Genomic DNA, 15084 nt, shown 5'->3' with positions numbered 1-15084 from the left:
TATTTATTCTACTTTTCTATTTTTTTCCTTTTTCATCTAGCCTAAATAAAAGAACTGAAAGCCATAAACATCCTTTCACACGATCATACAGCTATAGTTGGAAGATACCTTATAGGTCATCTAATCAAATTCCCGTATTTTACATGTGAGGAAATGATGTCAGAGAGATCAAGTGCCTTTCCCCTAATCACATAGGAGGCAAAACCAGAATTTTTAACCCAAGTTATAATTTTCTTGTCTCATCATCATTGTTTATCTGTAAAGAAAATTATATTGATAAACTGCTTGGGTTAAAAATTTAGAAAGCAAATTAAATGCATCTGCCTCGTGTTATTAAATGCCACATCAGGGAAGAGAGGAGAATTAGAGTTTTTCAGTATCTTTTTCTTGATTTTACTAGTTCTGCTTTATCTAACCATAAAAGAATTTTAAATTGTCTTCTGAGCCAGGTTAGGTTTTCTAAAGTGATTTTGTGATGCCTTTGGAATTAAGAAGAAACTGGTACTAACATTAGTAGAAGTGATTTTAAAAAATTTCAGATTGAGTTTGCAGTTAGTTTTATCAAAGATCTTTGTCCGTCAGTAATACAAGGAAGTTTTTTATCATCCTAAAATATATCCTATATATAAATCCTATAGTCTAAAACTATAGTAGGAACTATATTTGCATATAAAAGCAATTCCTAGGATATGTCTTAAACATAGTGTAATTGAAAAGGGGAATAAGTTGGCATTATACTATTTCACTAGCAAAGGCATAGCATCATTTAAAAGTATGTATATATAGTTTTTTGGCATAACATAAACAAAAATTTAATGATAAAATCAATGTTTATAGCCAGTTCCATAGCTTTGACTAGTGGCGAAGAATAAGGATCACAGAGTTGTTGAGTTTTGCAGAAATTCTTAATTATACATATTAATAAAAGTTCACTAGAATTGGAGGGAGGAGAAGAAGGAAAATTAATGATCTTCAAAATTCCATTTATTCCATAAACTGGTCCACCTTCTCATAAGAAGCAAGTCTTTTGTTTAGTAACTTAAGATAAGTTTAAGGAGCAAGGAGATGTCTAGGAGTAGGCCTAAAGAAGGAAGAATTTTCTGAGATAATGAGACATTCTAAAGACTCTCAGTCAAATGGCCAAATTATCCCAAATGAATACTGCTAATTAGCCAAATCTTTTAAAGTTTAAATATCTACATTTCTTTCCTTTCTGTAAAAGCCTTAATTAAGCCAAGAGGATTTTCCAATTTTCATAGGCTCAAAAATTATTTTTCGTTAGACTTAGATCTGTTGCTCAAGAAACATAAAAACAAGTTGTAAAAAAAGAAGTGAAGAGCCTTGAAATACATTGTTCTAAGTGCAAAGCTTATAGCATAAATAGCATAAATTCTGATTTTGTCTAATCTGTTTCTTAAAGCTTTATAGATTACTGTCAATTGTTTCAAGTAACAGTCATAATCACAGACATATCATTTATATCTTCATTTATAAATGTGTTAAATTTTTGCTAAAGGCTTATTTTTCCTTAAATATAATGACTGAGTTAATTTTGATCACAATTTAGGACTATAAAATAATAAATGTATAAATAAAACCAAGGAGCCTAGAAAAAATGTATTCTGTTTAAGTAAGAGGCCCATTCACTTCCCAGAAAATGACTGTGAACCAGTGAAACAAGCCATGCAAAACCCGCCCATATATCAGGGACAAGTTGCATCCATCAGGCTTATCCCTTAGGTCTGTGTGATCCCTACAACCTGACTCCTCTATTCCCAATATCCCTCTTATTTTCCCAATTTTTGCCTTCCACTTCTGCCCATTAAAGAAATGGGCCGGGGCAGCTAGGTGGTGCAGTGAATAGAGCACCGGCCCTGGAGTCAGGAGGACCTGAGTTCAAATCTAACCTCAGATACTTGACACACTTACTAGCTGTGTGACTTTGGGCAAGTCACTTAACCCCAATTGCCCTCCAAAAAAAGCAAAAAAAGACAAAAGAAATGGGCTGAGAAGTCAAAGTGTCATTGGTTTAAAACCTTATTTTTAATCCACTGGGTTAGCATAGATTGTGTAGACATTTTAAAAGTATGTGTGTTTATGTGCTCACAGACATATACACACATACATATACACAAAGTTTATGTAAATAGGTCAAACTTTATTATCCTTTTAGAGTACCAAATTATTAAGATAGAAAAATTGAAAATGGAGTTAATTTTAAGAGAGTGAATTACAATAACTTCCATTAGATTCCAGACTTGTGTACCCAAAGCTGTTTAATAAGGAAACAAGAACAAAACCATACAAATCACAGTTCAGATAGTTAATTTCACAAGGATGCTGCAAGTGGTATAGCACACATATGAAACATAAAAGGAAACTGTGATTAAAGATAGGACATGCATTTGATAATTGTGCTTACCAGCTTGAGAGAAAGCTTCATGTAAAAATTGAAGGGATACAGGAAAAAAAAAGAAAAAACAAGAGCATATCAGCAGAAAAGGAACTTTGTCAACTCTACTGTTATAACATAACACACACATTTATCTGTCAGCTCGTGAATATGATTTGTAGTAAATCTGTGCAAAAGTTCACAAGAGGGGCAAACCCTCACCAAAGGTTCTTTTAGCTACCATGTTGCTAGAGCAAGTGAAAATAAAAGAGTGAAGTTTGTGCCTATAATGTTTTATTGCTAATATCAGTACAATGTGACTTATGTTCACTATACAGTGTGAAATTCATTAAATATTTATCAGTCATAATAATCAGGCTATAATTTATTCACCAAATTTCCCAAGTAAAGTCCCACCCAGAAGAAAAAAGTTTTATCATCCATGACTCAAAAGAAACTACTTTTGAGCATGACACATTTTTTCACCAGAGACATAGAGTATCCAGGAAAGGAAAAAAAAAATCTTCAAGTTGAACAAAGTGTGGCAGCTAGTTTGTGCACTGGAAATAGTACCAGCCCTAGGATCAAGAAGACCTAAATTCAAATCCAGCCTCAGGTCCCTACTAGCTGTGTGATCTTGGGCAAGTCACTTAACCCTGATTGCCTCAAAAAAAGATAATAAACTGAAAGGAAAAATGGAGGATGGAAATGTACTCTGTGAGTGTTTCTTAAAGACACTAATACACACACACAGAGTGCCTTCAGTTGTGTGAGAGTTTCCCAGAAATTTGTATAATGACTGCCGTGAGGCAATCATGAGGTGGTGCAGTAGATATAGCACTGGATCTGGAGTTGGGAAAAGTGAGCTCGAGCCTAGCCTAAGACATTAGCTGTATAACCACAGGCAAGTCATGGAATCTTTATTTACCTCAGTTTCCTCAACTATAAAATGATGTTTGACAGCACTTTTGTCTTGGGGCTGTTGTGAAGATCAAATAAAGATACTATTTGTTTAAAAAAAATGTATGACAGAGTGGGCCTGACAGAGTGGGCACTATATAAATGCTTATTCCTTCCCCCATGAACATCATCTCTTTGAGCAAGGAGCCTCTGATTATTACACTAGGAGCAAACACATTATCTTCTTTTCCTATCTTGGTCTCCATATCACTTTTTCCCACTGGGTAGCCTCTCTTTAGGATTTTTTAATATTATACCAACATTTTAAAAGTGACTCAGGGATGTTGCTGTAGTTATACTCCACACAGGTGATAGGTATTGTGCATATACAAGAGATTTTTCTTTGGATGGTCAAATATTTTAACTGTGAAAGCCAATTATATTAGTAATACCTACTGCCACCATGTCTACCCTTACCTACCAGTGTTGGCATAGGCTTTCTGGCAATTGTTTAAAATTAAGGACACCACCGAAAAAAAGCCCCCTCCCCCAAATCAGGAAGAGCCTCAAAACTAGAAAAGGAAAAATACTTTTGTGTAATTCACTAGTATATGAAAGATCATCTTGGGTAAGGAGATGGTGTTTTTAATTCAGAAATCAATTGTGTTTGTTGTCAAAAAATGGGGAAAATTATATAAAACAAAAACTGACATGCAGAAAACTTGCTTAATTTAAAATAACACAAATAATAAAAAACCTGAAGCAGATATACAAATCTGTAGTAAGAGCTTCAAAAGGTAAAACCATTACCAGAAGTCACAAAGCACCAATACTTAACTGACAAGGACTCAACACATTGTCTTACTGTAGACTATTTTTCACAGTTCAGATTTAAAAATTTTTGGTTTCAGGCAGGTAGCTGGCACAGTGAATAGAGCACCAGCCCTGGAGTCAGGAGGACCTGAGTTCAAATCCGGGCTCAGACACTTACCACCAAAAAAACCCACCAAAAAAAACACAAACTAGCCATGTGACCTTGGGCAAATCACTTAACCTCAATTGCTCTCCAAAAAGCAAAAAAAAAAATTTAGGTTCCCTTTGCTATGAAAAGTTAAATGTCTTTACAAAATGACAATCAACTTTTCTGAATTTATCTTGACTGGACCTAAATAAAACATCTAGTTCTTCACAGCTAAGTCAAAGTTATCAATTCTTCCTAAATAAGATAAAAAATTTTAATATCCAACTTTAAGGAACTAGATAGTCAATCTTTCTGATTTAACATTCAATCTTTATAAAGATGTTTTTAAAAAAAACAGCTAGAGAAAACAACCAAATCAAATGATATTTGTGAATGCCATATAAGAAAAGAAATGTAAAGTTATAGTATAATAGATATAAAATGCATGAAATTAATTGCTTTTATGAAATCTAACAAGAGATTTATATTAACAGGACATTATATTAACCTCCAGTTAAAATTTTAAAAAATATGACATGGTCATAAATAAAAGACTACTTTCATTAACTAGAAAAATAAAGAAAAGGGCATTCAGGGAGGATGAAGAAGATTAAATTTTTAAAGATACATAAAAATGAATAGAGAAAAAGGAGTTGCTATGACAGTTCTGACCTAGGCAGCTGAAATGAAGTGCTTTAGCATTCCTGTGAACTTTAGCATAGATATATTCAATACAAGTTGAATTCTCTGTACATACAGACAACACTTATGGTGCACAGCATAAGAATTCCTAAATATTGACCTACAAAGCAGGTATACTTTAATACATAAAAGTATGCTACATGCGCTGCAAACTACATAAACATTGCTAATTTAAGGCATTAATAATCAAACTAGCCCTTTTCCTGAACATTTAATAAATGATACAACAATAGAAATTGCAAACTTTCATGTATTCTAAAGACAACTAATTTTAATAATACATAATTTAAGTATATTAAAGTCTCTTTAAAAAGTAAACAAAACAACTATTTAAAAATCTAACAGAGATAATTAAATATTTGAATTTAAAGGCAAATTCTAGGATTTCTGTTGTGAAATGTAATAACTATCATAATCTAAGGTCTTCCAAACCAAATGTAGCCTTTTAAACAGACAGAAATTTGCTGTTAACTTGAAATAGTGAGCCTAGCAGTTACTTAACTCATTCTTAGAAAACTACTCTTGCTTGCTGAAAGAATATTCTAAAGTTTCACTATTTATATTCCCAGAAGAAGGGAGAACAGAAAACTGCCTGTATAAGACAGTGCACTAACCTAGCAGGCAACAAAGAAGAGCCTTGGGAGCCACAAAGCATCAATAACACATGAGGGAACATGAAGCCAGTGATCCATGTGTTATTGGGCAGGCATAGACACTAACCTCATATACAAAAACAGGGGATAGAAGTAAATCAAGGTTTAAAATGAAAATTTCAAATTTTGATATGCCAATTACTTATTCATGCTTCATGAGGTATTTTGCTTTCTCAATAACCTCTCACTAGTTACTGTTTATTAATATGTTTATAACATGATTTGTATTGGATGTGCCATAAAAAGAAAAAAAAAGCAATACAAATGAATGGCACTAAGTTTATGGCACAAGGAGGGTCTTTGTGATGAAGCTCCAGTTCTATGAAATTCAGCTGGTCAATTAAGAGTAAAGCAGCCATAAGCAGAGTAAGTCCAAACACACTCAATGTGTGCTTTTGTAAGGTAGTTGTACTTCTACTGAATAGCTTCATTAGAACTGGAACCGAAAAGAAGAAAAAGGAACTGGAGCATGCTGCAGAGGCTATGAACTTTTGTTTAAGTTCCTAAGTGAGGTCACCAACAAAAAGGTCATTTTCATTATTAATTTACTTTATTTCTCTTTTCCATGCTCAAATGCAAAGACTCTCCAAGTGACCTCTGTTACCATTTCATATTGTAAGCAGTTAATCAAGTTATTTCCAAAATGGATTTGGGTTCCCCAGTAGTTGCCTCGTAAATGGAGTTAGTGGCTGTGCAATCATCACATGTAAACTTACAACATATTCCCTAGCCTCAATGGCATAGGTAGGCTTCCCTATAGTCCTCTTCATAAGTTCTTTGTGAAAAGAGAAAGACTGAGTCTGCCGATGAATCAGCAAGAGAAAATATACATTTGTTAAAAGGGGAAAAGCAGAAGCCAACAGGATACCTCATTTTTCTAGTTCTATAGTAAGGAAAAAAGGCAGTAATTCAAATCTCTGACAGCATTTGGTAAATATTTTTGAAATATTAAGATCAACAATGAAGAATTTTTTATTAAAGAGATTTTTAAGGTACAAAAAAATCCATTTATTCAAACCAGAAAAACAAATCTTAATTTATAACAGGTAAAAGGAACAATGTATTCCTATAACAATGAGAGCAAAAGAAAATATTCGATCTAGTCTTACTTTGATTTAATGTTCTGCATAAAGAAGAAATCATTAATACTGGCTAATGTTTAGGGGATACACCAATGGAAAGACTTTGAAGTAGTACATCTTATGTGTAAAGAGAGGTGTTCAGATCAACAAAACATGGTCAATGAAATAAACTTCATTATGACAGCATTAATAGCTTCCACTTGAAAAAATCTACAAATACATATATACACATAGGAAAACAAAAACTACAAAACTCCTTGACTTTGTTTATTACCTTCCATGTGATCTTAGTAAAAATTACATCATCTCTCTAGGCCTCAGTGTAAAATGAATGTATGATCACTAAATGATCTCTAAAGAGATCTCTAAAATGAGGTGGTCAGACTAGATGATCTGTGCAGTTCCTTTCAATTCTAAAATCTTATGATTCTGAGAAATATGTACCTGAAAAGGAATTCAATATATGAATTTCTAATTGTCCTAGGATAATTTTCCATGTAAATGATCTTCAAAATAAATATAATTATTGAAGGGAAAACTGCTAATAAGCTAAAAATGTAACCACAATCTATTTCTATAGTTTTCATAGGTAAACAGATATTAATTTTCCATGATTAAAAATATTTTTTATGAATTTGTTTTGACTCATTCAATATTATTTTCCCAAACGGGACCTAGTAACTTTTTTTTTTGCAATGTGCTTCTTCTAATGACTTGCTTCCTTCTCAAAGATAAGAAACTAAAAGGAAAACAAATTAACTGCCTAAATGAGATCAAATGTTTTTCCATTTGTCAAATGTGTTTTCAATTCAACAAAAATTTTATAATAGGAAATGGTCAATTCAGGTAATAAAAAATGACTAATCTTTTATTTTTCAAATAAATAATGAAACTACATTGGAGTTTTTTTCAACAACTCTTAGTAAGATTAAAGTAATTAAAATGCTGCCTTTCTTAAAATGAAAATAAGGTCAATTAGATTCCTCTTTATAAAATTATGTTTGATTTTGATGATTATAATATTTTATAGATATCACTTTCTTATATTGTTATAAAATTTAGGTGTTTTTTTTTAACTTTCTTTTGACATTCTGAGAAAATCATGGCACATAAACCAAATGCATTCAATTAAGTCCAATTGACTGTGGATGCCTAATGGAGGAAAGGCAGTATGTTGTACAATTTAACAAATGGTATGAAAGTATAAAAATACAACATGAAATTATTAAAAGTAAATACAAAGATCATACTTATTATGAAGGTATTCAGAATAAGCTCAGTAACTAGCTTTTTATTTTAAAAAAAGTTTATCTGATTTACAGTGAAGGCACAGCAAATGTCAAATCTTAGCAATCTAACAAAAGTACCATGATGAGGGCAGCTAAGTGGCGCAGTGAATAGAGCACTGGCCCTGGAGTCAGGAGGACCCAAGTTCAAATCCGCCTGCAGACATTTAACATTTACTAGTTGTGTGACCTTGGGCAAGTCACAACCCCAATTGCCCTACCTTCCCCCCTCCAAAAAGAAAAAACCATGATGAGATGTTTCTTTTTTTTTTTTTTTTTAAGCAATTGGGGTTAAGTAACTTGCTCAAGGTTACACGGCCAGTTATTATTTCTGGGTGTGGTGCTGAGTATCTGAGCCCGGATTTGATCCAGGTCATCCCGACACTGGACCCGGTGCTCTTACTCGCTGAGCCACCTGGCCGCCCCTAAGCAATTGGGGTTAAGTAACTTGCTCAAGGTTACATGGCCAGGTGTTTCTGGGTGGGTGCTAAGTGTTTGAGCCCGGGATTCGATCTCCAGGTCTCTCTCAACACTGGAGCCGGTGCTCTTACTCGCTGTGCTACCTGGCCGCCCCTGTTTGCATTTCTTTTATAACAAAGTGAGACAGAAAATATGAAGATAGGCATGAGCCAGTGGGCTATTGACTTTCCACAAATGTTAACTATGGAACACAATGTAATCATATACCTTGGAGGCAAATTCCACATTCTAAGTTGCTCCCCTGATATATCTAGGAAAATTATTATATTTCAGTTTCTTAATTTATTATGTCATGTTAAGTGATATGTTATTTTGCTCCATTATAGAATGCTTTTCTCTCCATACAGTGTTTCTAAATAGGTGAAATACCTATTCACAATGAACAATTCACTGGTGGTAATAAATTTCTTCCTGGTAGCAGTTACGTCTAATTATGAGGAAAGTATAGAAATACATCCTTCCTCAAGGACTGATAGAGTTTATAACACTATTAATGGATAAGATTAATATCCATCTTTGGGGCTAATCATATTACAAAAGACTGAATATAGTCAGGTCATGTATGCAGTCAATACTACAGTAGCTATGATTTGATTCTTAAGATATTCTAATCTGAAATTCTACTGATTATTTCAGATCAGTTCTCCTTTCCTCCTTTTAAAGACATGCCCTGAATTTATTCTTTTCTAATAATTAGGTACGTTATCAATATTAAATTCTCATAAATAGCCATTTGCTGCATGGTGATTTATAGTAATTCCCTAAAATCCTAGGCTATAGATGACAATAACTTGATCTAAACATGATTCATACACACACACACACACACACACACATATACACACACACAGACTAAGTTAAACAATTATTCTCCTATTTACTGTGACATTCTACCTGGTCTTGTATATCAGTGGTTATGAAAACTACATCTAAGTTCCTATATTGTAAAGATCAAGGTGAAACACTAAAGTCTTATATACTTTTGACAAAAAGTAGGAGAATTTTTCCTCCATGTACTGGTATTACATGCAGGCATGTGTTCTGTGGTTTCACTGTGAAATTCTTCATCACAATTGATCACAGAGTCATCTTTCTCTTACTTTTTTGAGGCTATAGTGAAACACAATAGTCATTCACAAACAAAACTCAGTACAGAGAATAGAAAGTGCAACAAAAGCGCGAGAGAGACAGCGATCTAGAGCAGAACTTACCCCACGCTTTAGACTCCTGAAGCAGTGGATTTTGGGTTTGGAGGTCATGAACTCGTTGAAGCGATGGGAGAGGGGCTCCTTTTGCTGCTTGGGAGACTGGGGGCCGTTGGGAACAGCAGAGGGTGAGGCAGAGGCAGGGGGTGGAGGGGGGGGCTGATGGGGGGATGTTAAAAGGGACATAAGCTACGTGTAAGAGATGGAGCAGTGAGAGAGTAAAAACCAGAAACAAGAAGACACAAAACAAAAATAAGCATCAAATAATATTTGAAGTACAAAGCAATTAAAACACAAACAATTAAATATTTATGCCATGGTTCAAAAGAAAATGTGTAAAATGTATTAAAACAAGATGATAAAAAGTGGAGGTTTAGTAAGTAATGCAACAGAAAGAACAGCAAGAAATAGTTGATAAAAAAGCTCATGCAGACTTTTACATGCTAACTGCAGTTCATTAACTTATTCTTTACTAGTTCTAAAGAGAAGTAAAAAAAGAAAAAGTTTTCAGCTACCTGAACTGACACAAATCAATGGAAGAAGATTTAGGAGAGCACTCAAAATTACTCTAGTATCAAGAAAACAGCAAGGCTTAATTATCACCTTTTGTGTTCCTAAAATATGGGTAGACTATCCTAAGTATAAAGCAGAAACATTGCCTTGATCACATTTTATAACCCCAGGTTAATGCTGCCATGTAGTTGTATCCCAGTGACAAAACTGAAAAAAATTTTTCAGATACAAGTTAACATGAGTTCAAAATGGGTTAATGAATGATAAAGGTTCAATAAAAGCATTATGGAAAATTTATTCAGAATTTCCTTTCCCAAATCAAGTTAATACAGGTGTCAAGAATTTAGAAATGTGAAAGTAGTGATGTAAAACTGCCCAGAGTAATCAGTGTGTTAGTATGCATGACACAATGTAAGTACCATATGGCATATGAGTTGTAAACAAATGGTCATGGCAAAGACATAACCATCCACAATAAATAAAAGCAACACAATTTAGAAATCTTTCTTTTAAAGATAAATAGAAAGTTACAAAACAACACATTCATTTTTTTGCATTCTGAAATTTAACATTTAAAAATCTTAGTTGAAAAGATCACAAGACAAGGAGTCACTGAAACCCCCACAGTTCAAACCAGCAGTACCTTATTTTTTTTGATGAAGGGCCACAATTTTCCCTTGGACTTGCTAGAAAATTTGAGCTCTGTTTTGCTGTCCCCTCTGGAATTTGAAAGACTAGTTTCTGATATAGTACGCTTCATTGGCTGTGTATAATCCTCAAATTCAATGTCTCCAGGAGGTTCAAACCCTGATTTGTAGGCTTCTATTACCAACTGTGAATCCTGAAATGACACAAAAAATATGATAACATTCAAATCAGTGTACAATAAATTAAAAAGATGAATTTTATTAGGAGAATTACAATATCGGTAAAGTTCTCTGTAAATCTTAAAAGAGTCACAAGTAAGTGTGAGCTATTAAACTGATTGGCTTGATGTACTACATGTTGTACAAAATAGTCACTTGACAGTAAATGGCATTTTTTCACCATCATTTTATATATGAAGAAAAAAATGTTACTACTTAATTAATTAAAACGACACACTGAATATATACAACTACCACCAAATTCCTTCAGAAAAAAAAAAGTGGGGGCAACTAGGTGGTGAAGTGAATAGAGCACTGGCCCTAGAGTCAGGAGGACCTGAGTTCAAATCCGATCTCTGACAATTAACACAAAAACTAACCATGTGACCTTGGGCAAGTCACTTAACCCCAATTGCCCTTCCCCCTCCAAAAAGCAAAAATTAATAGTGTTATTCCTCCTATCAAAACATCTCAAAGCAATTGTCTAATACAGAAAAATTTGTAAAGCAAAAGGTTTACTAAGTCAATTGCTCTAATTAAAACATGTAGATAGACACTGATAAAACATTACATCTACAACAGATTTATTGACTGACACATTTATTAAACACCAAATAAGTACAAGATACAATCAAGGTGCAATGTGCTAAGTCCTGGGAGGAGGGGTGATAAGGTTGGTGATAAGGAGAAGGTGATAAGTGAAAGGGAGATAAAAGACTTTTGAGACGTGGTTCTTGTCCTCAAGAAGCTTACAATCTAGTAAACCTGATAAGAAATATAGACAAATAAATATAAATTAGAACATTGGTGAGAGTATAAAAGAATATCAAGTATCACATGATTGAATGAGGGAGAAATGCCTCCAGCAATGCAGCAGGAAAGCTCAAGCAGGTTCATTTAAAAGGTAATATACATGGCTTGACTTCTCTGTGGTGATCTTGGGTTTAATAGCACCATAGATTCCAGAACAAAATTAAGCACTTTTTTATAAGCAAAAGTTAGCTTTTTTTCATGACTCCAAAGCTGTGCAAAAAGGTAATTTTTTTCCTCTTATTTTTAGTTGAATGAGTCATGGAATAAAAATCTACTCACAACATTTATTATCCCAAATGCAACTTACTGAAAAACAATAAAAATAGCATTGTAGAATATGGGTATGTTTTATACACCAGCCATATGAAAAGAAAAAATGACATTTATTTTATTAAGACCATCTGAAAAGAATTATAAATCAAAACAAATGATTCTTAATATAATTTTAGATTTTAAATGAAATTATAAGTATCTATTCCACTTTTGGAAATATTGTGTCAATTTGTAGAGATAATATCACTTAAATAATAAAAATGAAAAAATTTAAAATTGAAATAATTTTGCTTTGACAATTGTAGAAAACAACTGTCCATTATGTTCTATACTTAGTTCTAGGATTAATAAAATATGCTGGATAACATTGACTTATTGACTATACAACTCTAGCAATAAGAACACTACCAACAGAGATCTCTGTAAGAGGTATGAAACCTGGGAAAATCTGTATGAACTATTACTGAGGTAAATAACCAGAAGAACAAATACATAATGAACACAAGAAGTAAAGAAAAGCAAAATTGAAAAGACTTCAGAACTCTGATCAATGCAGTGATCAGCTGTGATTTCAGAATACTTGTAGGGGAAGCATGCTTCCTACAGTAGCAAAGTGGCAGTGGAATAAAAGTGTGAAATAAAGCAACCACTTTTAGACATTGCCAATGTATCAGTTTCATTTTCTTAGGTTGTACTTATTTGTTACAAGAGGGGCTGTTTATTGGAGTATATTGGAGGAGTGAATGGGAAATATCAGGAAAAGGAAAAAAGAAAAAATATAAAATACTTATTTTTTAATTAAAATTATATTTTTCAATCAATAAAAATCCTCTTTCTTTGCTTCCCACCTCCCTCTCATTAAGAATGGAAGAAAAACAAAACCCTTGTTATAAATATGTGTTAAAACATTTATTTTTAAAAGAGAGATAGTGTACCAACCAAGACAAATTCAGGAACTATATAAACACAATTACAAAATATTTCACACAAATTAAGTCAGATCTAAACAGTTAGAAAAATATTAATTGCTCATGGGTAGTAACACCAATCAAACTACCAAAAAATTATTTTATAGAACTAGGAAAAAATAATAACAAAATTCATCTGGAAGAACAAAAGATCAAGAATATTAAGGGAATTAATGAAAACAAATGTGAAGGAAGGTGGCCTACATATACTAGATCTCAAACTGTATTACAAAGTTGTAATCATCAAAACTATCTGGTACTGACTAAGAAACAGAATAATGGATCAATGGAAAAGATTAAGTACGCAAGATTTAGCAGTAAATGACCACAGTAATCTAGTGTTTATCCCAGCTTTTGGGACAAGAACTCATTATTTGACAACAACTGTTGGGAAACATGAAAAACAGTATGGCAAAAACTAGGTATAGATCAACATTTTACACCAAATACTAAGATATATAGTTAAAATGGGTACATAATTTAAACATAAAGGGTGATACCATAAGCAAATTAGGAGAGCAAGGAATGGTTTACCTGTCAGATCTATGCAGAAGGAAAAGAACTTCATTACTAGATGCAAAATGGACAACTGATTATATTAAACTAAAAAGGTTTTGCACAAACAAAATCAATGCAATCAAGATTAGAAGGAAAGCAGAAAACTGAAAAATAATTTTTACAGCAAGTTTCTATGATAAAAGTATCATCTCTCAAATATATAGAGTCAAATTTATAAGAATACAAGTCATTCCCCAAATGATAGTCAAAGGACAAAAACAGGCAGTTTTCAGATGAAGAAGCCAAAGTTATAGTCCTATGAAAAAATGCTTTAAATGACTACTAATTAGAGAAATGCAAATTAAAATAACTGAAGTAACACCTCATACCTATCAGATTGGTTAATAAGACAGAAAGGAAAATTTAAAAGGCTGAAGGGGATGTGGGAAAATTGAGACATTACTGCACTGTTGGTCAAACTATGAACTGATTCAACCATTCTGGAGAGCAATTTGGAACTATGCCCAAAGGACTATAAAATTGTGCATACCTTTTGATCTAGCAATACCACTATTGAGTTTAAATTTGCCTAATCTCATATACCTAAAGCTCTTTGTATAGGCTGTTGGGCAGTTTGGGTTGAGCAAAGAATGAGGATGAGTAGAATTCACTTTCAAACACCAACTGTAGATATAAGAAAAAAAAACACCATTATTCATCTGATGACTGGATATGCTAATAATGCTTTCACTAAAACCAACTGAAAGTAATTCAAACTAAATAAAGCATTTATTCCATACTGGATTTTATTTAAAACCTACCAAAAGAGATGGCCTTCCCTAACTTTTTATTTCCTCTCCATTTCCATTTGTTGAAAAGTTTTGTCATGGAAGATAGAAATAAATAACTTTTCATTCCTTAGATTTAGGACAGTAACTTTTTTGTAAGTCTCTTATGCGCTTACATTCTATTTTGTATAGTAGTTGCTACAGCTGAGTTATGCTGATTCCCCCATAAAACCCGGACATATTCTCATTAAAAATCCCCATGCTGTCAGTGGGAAGAATGAACACTCAGAGGGATCTGGATGGTAGGGCACACAATATAGAGAACAACTAGCACATGTGCATACAGGTACATCTCATATAGCTTTGAAAGTGCAGGGACACTGATACCTTCTTGTGATGTTATCACAGCACCCATTCTCTTGCTGGTTCTGCTCCCAGTTGTATCTTAGCTATGCCCACCCCCCACCCCCCAAACCCTCCACCCTACCCCTTTTGCTTTTATTTTCTCTCCACTTGGGCTATTCTCATTGCTGCCCTCTACTGGGCCTCAGCTATAGTCTTCAAATGAAGGGCTATCTCTTTTCCATACAAGGCAGAGTTCACTTAGCCACTGCTTCCCTTTTTAAAAAAGTTTATTGTCTAGAAGTCAGGCTGTTTACACACACACACACACACACACACACACACACACACACACACACACA

At 33.4% G+C, this 15084-nt stretch overlaps 2 protein-coding genes across 13 annotated transcripts in view; both read right to left on the bottom strand.

The window, feature by feature from the left end:
- TOR1A (torsin family 1 member A) overlaps positions 1-15084 on the bottom strand; it is a 381690-nt gene that overhangs the window by 106842 nt on the left and 259764 nt on the right. The gene's annotated exons all lie outside the window — the stretch shown is intronic.
- The window catches only part of FNBP1 (formin binding protein 1), a 211000-nt gene that overhangs the window by 19602 nt on the left and 176314 nt on the right, over positions 1-15084 (bottom strand). For 3 of the 12 annotated variants that reach the window (XM_069069374.1, XM_069069372.1, XM_069069373.1), the window contains exons 9-11: positions 10818-11015; positions 9668-9850; positions 2423-2437 (exon numbers count right to left, since the gene is read on the bottom strand). In XM_069069374.1, the coding sequence (XP_068925475.1) occupies positions 2423-2437; positions 9668-9850; positions 10818-11015 (396 nt within the window). The remainder of the gene's footprint in view (positions 1-2422; positions 2438-9667; positions 9851-10817; positions 11016-15084) is intronic. The other 9 variants (XM_069069377.1, XM_069069378.1, XM_069069375.1 and 6 more) reach the window with 5 other exon arrangements.

The sequence above is a fragment of the Petaurus breviceps genome, unplaced genomic scaffold, assembly GCF_028583685.1.
Source record: "Petaurus breviceps papuanus isolate PSGF00001 unplaced genomic scaffold, PetGlider_PUasm1.0 90779, whole genome shotgun sequence".
NCBI classification, from domain to species: domain Eukaryota; kingdom Metazoa; phylum Chordata; class Mammalia; order Diprotodontia; family Petauridae; genus Petaurus; species Petaurus breviceps.
This window is presented reverse-complemented; position numbering and strand designations above follow the sequence as displayed.